Source organism: Arachis hypogaea, chromosome 1 (assembly GCF_003086295.3).
Source record: "Arachis hypogaea cultivar Tifrunner chromosome 1, arahy.Tifrunner.gnm2.J5K5, whole genome shotgun sequence".
In the NCBI taxonomy this organism is placed as follows: Eukaryota; Viridiplantae; Streptophyta; class Magnoliopsida; order Fabales; family Fabaceae; genus Arachis; species Arachis hypogaea.
Window position 1 is genome coordinate 21,184,856 of NC_092036.1, and position 8,221 is coordinate 21,193,076.

The 8,221-nt window shown below is 30.9% G+C and overlaps 1 protein-coding gene across 3 annotated transcripts; it reads left to right on the forward strand.

Moving 5' to 3' along the window:
• Nucleotides 1-3,032: 3,032 nt before the first annotated feature.
• On the forward strand, nt 3,033-7,991 carry LOC112800425 (adenylyl-sulfate kinase, chloroplastic). Of its 3 annotated transcripts, none has more exons than XM_025842695.3 (7): nt 3,033-3,570; nt 4,458-4,598; nt 6,207-6,356; nt 6,456-6,574; nt 6,668-6,752; nt 6,933-6,979; nt 7,610-7,991. In XM_025842695.3, the coding sequence occupies exons 1-7, from the start codon at nt 3,234-3,236 to the stop codon at nt 7,709-7,711; spliced, it is 981 nt and encodes a 326-aa protein (XP_025698480.1). In that variant the 5' UTR covers nt 3,033-3,233; the 3' UTR covers nt 7,712-7,991. The 3 variants fall into 3 exon arrangements, with proteins under 3 accessions (XP_025698480.1, XP_025698493.1, XP_025698488.1); XM_025842708.3 differs by having other exon boundaries at nt 3,065-3,570; nt 4,475-4,598; XM_025842703.3 differs by lacking the exon at nt 3,033-3,570 and adding an exon at nt 3,915-4,183.
• Nucleotides 7,992-8,221: the final 230 nt, after the last annotated feature.

Here is an 8,221-nt window from a genome sequence, read left to right on the forward strand (position 1 = left end):
TTTTATTATTTTTAATTATTAAAAATTTAAATTCCTAATATAAAAATATTAAATTATTTTAAAAAGTTTATAAATCATAATAGATCTTAAACTTAAAGTATCATAAAATATAATTTAATTATTTTCAAGAAAATAATTTTCTTTAAATAAAATTATCGACGAATATAATAAATTATAAATAACTTACTATATAATTTTTAAAAATTTAGAATCTTACAATTTACGACTATAATTTATATATAATTTTTTATTAAAACATGGTTTAAGACCAATAAAAATTTATGTTTGGTTGTAAATCTTGGTTTATAATCATGATTTATGTGTGTTTTGTAATTCCTAATTTTAAACCAAGATTTACAAACACTTATAAAATTAGACAAAAATATATATTTTTATTTTAGGCAATTATATAATATCGTAACATACATACATGTGTGTGTGTTTACTCGAGTTGTTTGAGAGAGTTTGAGTTTGGCATGAGGGTAATCTTAAACTATAAAAAGCCTCCTTGAAATAGTAGTTGGGGATAACTACTTGCAAAGAATGTTAATGCCAAAGTCAGTAGGTATTAGTAGAATATGATTAATTTGAATATAAATTATCTAACAAATTAATATTTACTCAAATAATTAATAACAATTAACTAATTAAAAATATAAATTAAAATAATGCAATTGGAGATATTATACTTGTAGAATAATAAATAGAAATCAAAATAATAAACAAAATTAGAATAATAAATACAGAATTATCAAAACAAAATTTAAAATAAAAAATATAAACAAAATTTTAAATATAGAGTAATCAAAACAAAATTTTAAAAAATCCTAAATCTAAACTAATATATGAACTAAATTTAAAAAACAGTTAAATCTCTAATACAAATATCCTAATTACAAATTTTTTAATACATAATAAATTAAAATTAAATAAATTAGGATTTAAGATTTTTTTAATAAATTAAAAATAGTAGAACAAGGAGAAGGACAACATACCTAGAGAAAGGAATGAGACAGCTCCGGTGACACAAAGAGTAACGGCGACAACGATGGCAATAGTGGTAGCGGTAGCAGTGGTGGAGCGACAAAAACGGTAGCCATAGAACAACCCACACAACGTAATAAGGAGTCCACGCAATTTTTTAACGCTGTTGGTAGTGGCCGACAGTGGTGGAGAGGCTGCCAGAAGTGGTTTGTGAGAGAGGGAGGTAGAGAGAGAGGAAGGAGAAGGTTATAAAGAGAGGGAGTAGTTTAGAAACGAGGGGAAAAGGGTTTACGATTCGAATTTAGGATAAGATTACCGTCGAATTTACTAGAAAATTTAATGCTTTGCGAATGACCAAAATGTAGCGTTCTATTAATTTGGATTACTATTGGATTTATCCACCGATAATGATTGTGCTAAATTTTTTTTCTAATTATTTCTAACGAGTTTACCATCGAAAAGTCAAATTCGACGGTAATTTTTTTATCCAACGAATTTATTACCAAATTTGTAAATAAATTCATTAGTAAATCTGCTGCTAGCGTCTGATATTAAATCTGAGAGTATTCAATATTTTTTTTGCAGTGCCCACTACACTACGATTCTCATTATTTAGTATCAAAGCAACAAGCTCTTAATATCATTTGATATTGACGAACATAGAAATGTCACATAACAAAATTCTACAATTGAAGTACTCTCCAAACAAATATAAACAATGTTTTGTTCAATTCAAGTAGCATATGATTTGGAGACGAATTTTCTTTAAGAAATGGAGTATGATATGAATAAGGGATATAAAATTAAAGAATAATTTGTATTATTTTTGTTAAATTCGTATAGGATATTTAGTTATATTTCAGAAGATTTTTGGTGATTTTTTTTGTTAGTTGTAGTATTTAAGAGTTTCTAAATTATTATAACAACTAGTGGGCCTTTAATTGTTATTTTAAGTGTTTAGTGAGACTTTAATATTTAGTGGGCTGTGTAGAGACTCCATTTAGCTTTTCTAAGAAATTTTAATGTTTGGTGTTTTTTTTAATATAATAGAACAATAAACGTAATGAAGCACTAAATACTTAGCGAGTTATTTAGTAAGCTTATTACTTAGCACTATATAAAGAGACTCTATGAGTTAATGTGAGATTATAAGAGAATGAAACATAGTAAAATATATTTTTTGTCTTTAGCGTTTATATCTTTTTTTACAACAAAAATTAAAAAAAAAACACTTTTAGTTCTGCTGCGATACTCATCATAAATAAAATTCTGTATTTACACTTTTAAAAAAAAGTTGATAATTAAATTTTAAAATATAAATTCAAAATTAGATCCTATATAAATTAATCCAATCTAAATCACACTAGTTTAGATAAAATTAGACTAAATTTTCTTTTTCCAAATCTATACAGTAAAAATATAATTTTTTGAATCAAATTGGATTAAATTAGAAAATAAAATCAAAGCGATATAATCTATATTAAAATAAAGTATATCAATTTTCTTTTCTTAGTTGTTTAACTACCTGATTTTATTGTTTATAATACGAGATAAATATCATTTTTTTTTGCAAACAAAACAAAGATATATAATACATAGATGTAGAAAAAAGAGTATATTATCTAATAAAAATAAATATTAAAAACTTTTTTGTATATTTTAAATAAAAATATTAAAAATTATTAAAATTTATTATTTTTTGTTATTATTTAACTAACTAATTCACCTTTTTTTAATTAATTCTTGTAATCTAATAATTTAATAATATATTTTATCTTATACTTTTAAATATTAATAATTAATTAATAACAAAAATAATAAATTTTAATGCCTTTAATATTTTTTTATTATAAATTCTAAAAGATTAAGGTAAAAATTTAAGTGAAGTCAATTTAACATAAAATTAATAAATAAAAATTAATAAATAAAAATTTAATCAAATTAATCAAATCATCTAATAACTCTCAAATACGAGTTTCTACCAAAAACTAAAGTATCCGGTGTTAAAAAACTTCAATGCTAAAATATGAAATTAAATTTGCTTAAGCATAATATAAATAGTACATATTGGATGTTATCCATAACGAGAAAGTAGAAACCGTCACGGACACACACTGCAGTGCTAGTGCTCGGAGTTTCATACCGCACCAACTCCATTCCTTCTCACCAGTCACTTCTCTCTATCTCTCTCTCTCCAACCGAATTTTTTGTTTTTCCATCTAATCAATCAACCTTCTTCTCCGGCGGATATGAGCGTCGTAAGATCATCGCCACCGCCGTGCAGCTCCGCCGTTCTCTGCAACGTCGAATGCGAACCGTCAGCATCGCAGGCGGCGGAGAACCTACGATTTTCGAAGCTCTGTGGGATTAGTGCCGCTCGATTGCACGGTTCTCGGAAGAGATTGGTCCTATGCGATGGCCGGGCGAGATGGAACTCGTTGAAACCGATTAAAGCGAAAGACGATGACGACGCCGGAAGCGACTATAGTCGCAAATGCTCAGTGATGTCCAATGAGAATGTGAAGCAAATTAAGGAAATGGAGGATTCTGACTCGTTATGGAATGAAAACAGAGCTTCTTTTTCAGGTATTGTTTCTAATTTTAACCTTTTTTTCTTTTATTTGAATAATATCAAGATCTAGAATGTGGATACCTTTTCTCCTTTTTGTATCTGAAATTCTTTGGTTCAGATTCTTATTCTCCTTTTTTAATGTTGGTAAGTGTTGAGTTAGTTGCCGAATAGGTAGAGAACGATCTTCGTTGTTATACCGTAGAAGAATCTCAGTAGAATTGTTTTATTTTAATATCTTAATTAATTAGTAAAATTTTAAATAGTGCCATCTATGTGTAATTCCTAATTTTCCACATAAAATGGTTTACACAGTCAAAGCCATAATTATTAGTAGGAAAGAGATTCCTTTGTAGCATTCCAAATGTTCCGTATCACATCACATATACGAGTCTATCTTAATAAGTTGGTATTGGGAAAATACAGAAACCTTAGCCATATAAACCGTGACATATGGCCAAGGATAAGGGTCTTTGCAACGCCTAAACAAGTCAGCTTAAAACCGATGCGTATGTTCACCCATAAGCCTCCATAGCCATAAAACAAAGTGCAGTACTGCAGTTTGAGTTGCCTTTGGGATCTGGTAAACATTAGCATCATAATCATAAATTTAAATTGGGAAGATGAATGGTACGTGTTGTCGTTGCAGAATTGTTTCTTCTTTATTGCTATTTATGTTTATTTTCCCCTTCCTTTTCTTCTTCATCTTTCATGCTTCAAGAAAAGCTTTTGCACATGATTTCTTTTTTTGTGAAATTCTTTTTTGAGTGAAGCCGAAAAAAAGCTCATCCACTTCATGGAGATTATAGTTTAAACATTCCAAAGAGTTGACTTTTTTTTCTTTTCCATGTATTGTCTAGCTTAGAATTTAGACACCTTGATAATCTAATTGTAATTGAACCAGGTAAAAATCCCTGCCAGGTGTCAAATGTCGGAAATTCAACAAACATTTTGTGGCATGACTGTCCAATTCAGAAACGTGATAGACAGCAGCTGCTGCAGCAAAGAGGTTGTGTTGTTTGGTTAACAGGTCTCAGCGGCTCAGGTTTGTGGAATTTTGGATATCAACTATCTCGGAATGTGTCCTTTACTTCATTGATTGATCAAGTAGAAATAAGAGCACAACTATGTGTGCAACAATAGGGTTCTTGGCTAAAATACCCAGGAGTCCAATGGTGATTTGATTCGTAGCTTTGATTTCATGTGATATGTTTATTGGAAGTCAGAAGTAGCATTCATCTTCTATATCCTCCCTTTTGTCAGTTAATAACACATCGTCTTGTTTTGATATGTATACCATTCTCTGATTCTTTTCTTGGGCTTTTCTTGGACCCACCTTTAACCACAGTCCACAGGTGATCCACCCTGGTTACTCTTCAACTTTAGTATTATAATATCACTTTGCTACTGCATTTGTTTTTCAATAAACTTTTCACCTGGCTGTTAAACAGTATGAAATATGAAATGGACAGGATTGATACTGAACCAGAAAAGGTGCAGCAAATCACAGAACACATTTGTTAACTCTACATATGATGACTTATAACCACTATAGGATTTATTGGCTCTAAAAATCCCATTAGTTATACTGTTATAACAACCACTATATAAAATGATTTTTTTGCTTGTCTACCTTGTAATCAGGGTCTGTACTTTTGTGGTTCAGTCTCAGCTTTAGCCTTTAGCTTATCACTTGCTAGTGAAAGTAAGATTTGAATATTGTTTGACCCTAACTCTCTAATTGCCTAAAGTCAAGATGAATTTTTTGGCAAATTTAACTTATGATGTGATAGATCTTTGTCAAACTATGCTTACTGTAATTCGGCCCTGATTTTCAACTTAACATATACAACTATCTGCAACTACACTAACTATGAGCAGCAGTTGTTAGTTTCTCCTGGTGATCTTATATCATAAGGAATGTTTTAATGTGTACTATATGTTGCTGGCACAGAACCTGTACCCTATCTTTTCTCTGTTTGGCATTTGGGGTAAATGCTGGGTGTGACCTAGATCCTTGGATCAATGCTATGATGCAATCATTGCTACAATATGGTATTTTTTGTTACATGTTAGAGCTGAACTTTCAAATCATTAAGGAGATTTCTTTGACACATTTAGTTGGTTTCTATTTGGAGTAAAGCTCATAGCCTTTTCAATGGTGTTTCCCTAAATGATTTATTAAGGCATTGGATATATATAGCTCATAGCCTTTTCAATGGTGTTTCCCTAAATGATTTATTAAGGCATTGGATATATATATATATTTCATGTTGTTTCCCGGACCTTGTGTTTACGCGAAATGCTTGTACACCGGACTGTCCTTTTTTTGTTTTATGCTTAAGTCTTTTTTGTACACGAGGATTCTTTATCTTCTCTGCTCGTTGTACTTCATGCTGTTCATCATGATAAATTTCTTCTTCTGTATTGAAAAAGAAAAAAAATCCAAACAAGTTTGAAAATTGTAATGATTAAGATATCTTGAAAATACGTGCCTGATGCAACTGTAATGTCTCTTAAATATAATTCTACAGATGTAGAAAATGAAAAGTGGTGGCTTAGTTTCTTCAGATATCATAATGTACCATTATCTTTCAAATTTCCACATAGCGATGTTCTCTTTCTCTGATTTATTAACTATAATTGATTTTAGGAAAAAGCACTCTTGCATGTGCATTGAGTAGAAGCTTGCACGCTCGAGGCAAACTGACTTATATCCTTGATGGTGACAATGTTCGACATGGTCTAAACCGTGATCTTAGTTTTAGGGCAGAAGATCGTTCAGAAAATATACGAAGGATTGGTGAGTTTCTACTTTCCAAAGTCTTCAAATGTTTTCCCCTATATCTTCCAGGTACGTTGTATATTATTAACAGTCAGACATCATATGATTTAACTTCAGGTGAGGTAGCAAAACTATTTGCTGATGCTGGTCTTATTTGCATCACGAGTTTAATTTCGCCCTACCAAAAGGATAGAGATGCATGCAGAGCACTAGTTCCAGAAGGTGATTTTATTGAGGTATATTCCTACTTGGTTAACAATAGGGTGCTGTATGATGATGGACCTAGATAAGTGTTTCTTCATAGCTAACATAATACTCGCATATTGTAGGTCTTCATAGATGTGCCTCTGCATGTGTGTGAAGCTAGGGACCCAAAGGGGCTCTATAAACTTGCTCGAGCTGGAAAGATTAAAGGTATGTAAGTCAAATTTTCAAGCTACTGCTTGCGATCAAATTTACTATTATGGTGTTCAATTCGTAGTGTGCAAAGCCTGTACCTCTGAATTTGCTATTTTCTCATTTCTGTTCATCATTGTGGTATGTCAGCCCTTTTAAATCCTAACAGGATTGAATTATTTATTTGGTCTTCTGCAGGTTTCACTGGTATTGACGATCCATATGAACCACCAAGTAGTTGTGAGGTATGTATTTCAGTATTTATGTGTAGTTGTTATGCTGTGCTTATTGGTATCTTTGAAGGAGGAAAACACTAGCAAATAGATATTCTAGGGACTGACCATTTTTACTTCTCTTTGCCTGGGGTCCAACTTTTTAAGGGAAAAGCTGCTGTCAAATACCCTGCTTTTTATTCTGTTTAACTTTCTTCTCTAGGATGTTAAAATACTCCCCTTTTTTCTGTTTATCATTTGATTGTTTGCACTTGTCATTTTTATTTTAAGGACTTGTATTATGGATACTTAACTAATAACTAGTTAGCAGGTAGTGACTCATGTAATTAAATCAGTTAGTTAGTGATTTTCCCTTTTAGTATAGCAGTTTGTTACTCAGCTTTCTGTTAATAGTTAGTTAGCTGCTGCTAACTCACTTGTATTTATACCTCGATTGTAACTGCATTATTCAATGAGAATCGTTATTTCTCCAGTTCTTCCACATTCTCAATATGGTATCAGAAGCAATGTCTCTTCTCACTTCTGCATCACTCTCTCCAAGAATCTCTCATTTTCTCACTCTTTCTCGTTTCTTCAAGAATGGTCTTCCTGTCTCCAGTCTCCACACTCTTTTTCTAATAACTTGGATTTCTAATCTTGCAGATTGTATTACAACAGCAGCAAGGAAATGGTTTTAAGTCTCCTTGCGAGATGGCAGAGATAGTGATATCATACTTGGAGGAAAAAGGATACCTTAGGGCCTAAACTTTACATTAAATGGGGCCTTTCTTTGATGTTGATTGTAGCCTGTAGGCTGTGTAGGTATATTGTGTGTAACATAGTCTTTTTGTTTTTTTTGTTTTTTTATTTTATCACTCGAAATGTTGCTTTTCAGCAGTGCAAGGAAATCATCGTTTCCTGCATGTGTATTGTTTGCTTCCATCTGGTTAGAACAAATAAGGTGAATCAGGATGGAAAATATAATAAGTTTCCTTGTTAGGGAGCTCAAGGAAAATGATATATCTTTCTTAACTACCTTCTTAAATATCCTCTGAAGTTTTGGATGCTTTTAATTATTCAAGTTTTTTACTTTGTTTTTAATTTAGAAGGACCTATCAATCCTGAAGAGTTAAAAAGTAGGTTAAATTACCTTATCAATTTCTATAGTTTTACCAAATTTGTAATTAAATTTCTATAATTTAAAAGTCTTGAATTAGATACTTGTTTTAAATTTTGTAATTAGTTAATAATTTGGCTGCAGTCAAGCAAGATCAA

Coding starts and splice junctions, on each gene's coding strand:
- LOC112800425 (XM_025842695.3), top strand. CDS start 3,234: ATGAGCGTCGTAAGATCATCGCCACCGCCGTGCAGCTCCGCCGTTCTC. Junction 4,599..6,206: donor AACAGGTCTCAGCGGCTCAG/GTTTGTGGAATT, acceptor AATTGATTTTAG/GAAAAAGCACTCTTGCATGT. Junction 6,753..6,932: donor TCGAGCTGGAAAGATTAAAG/GTATGTAAGTCA, acceptor GGTCTTCTGCAG/GTTTCACTGGTATTGACGAT.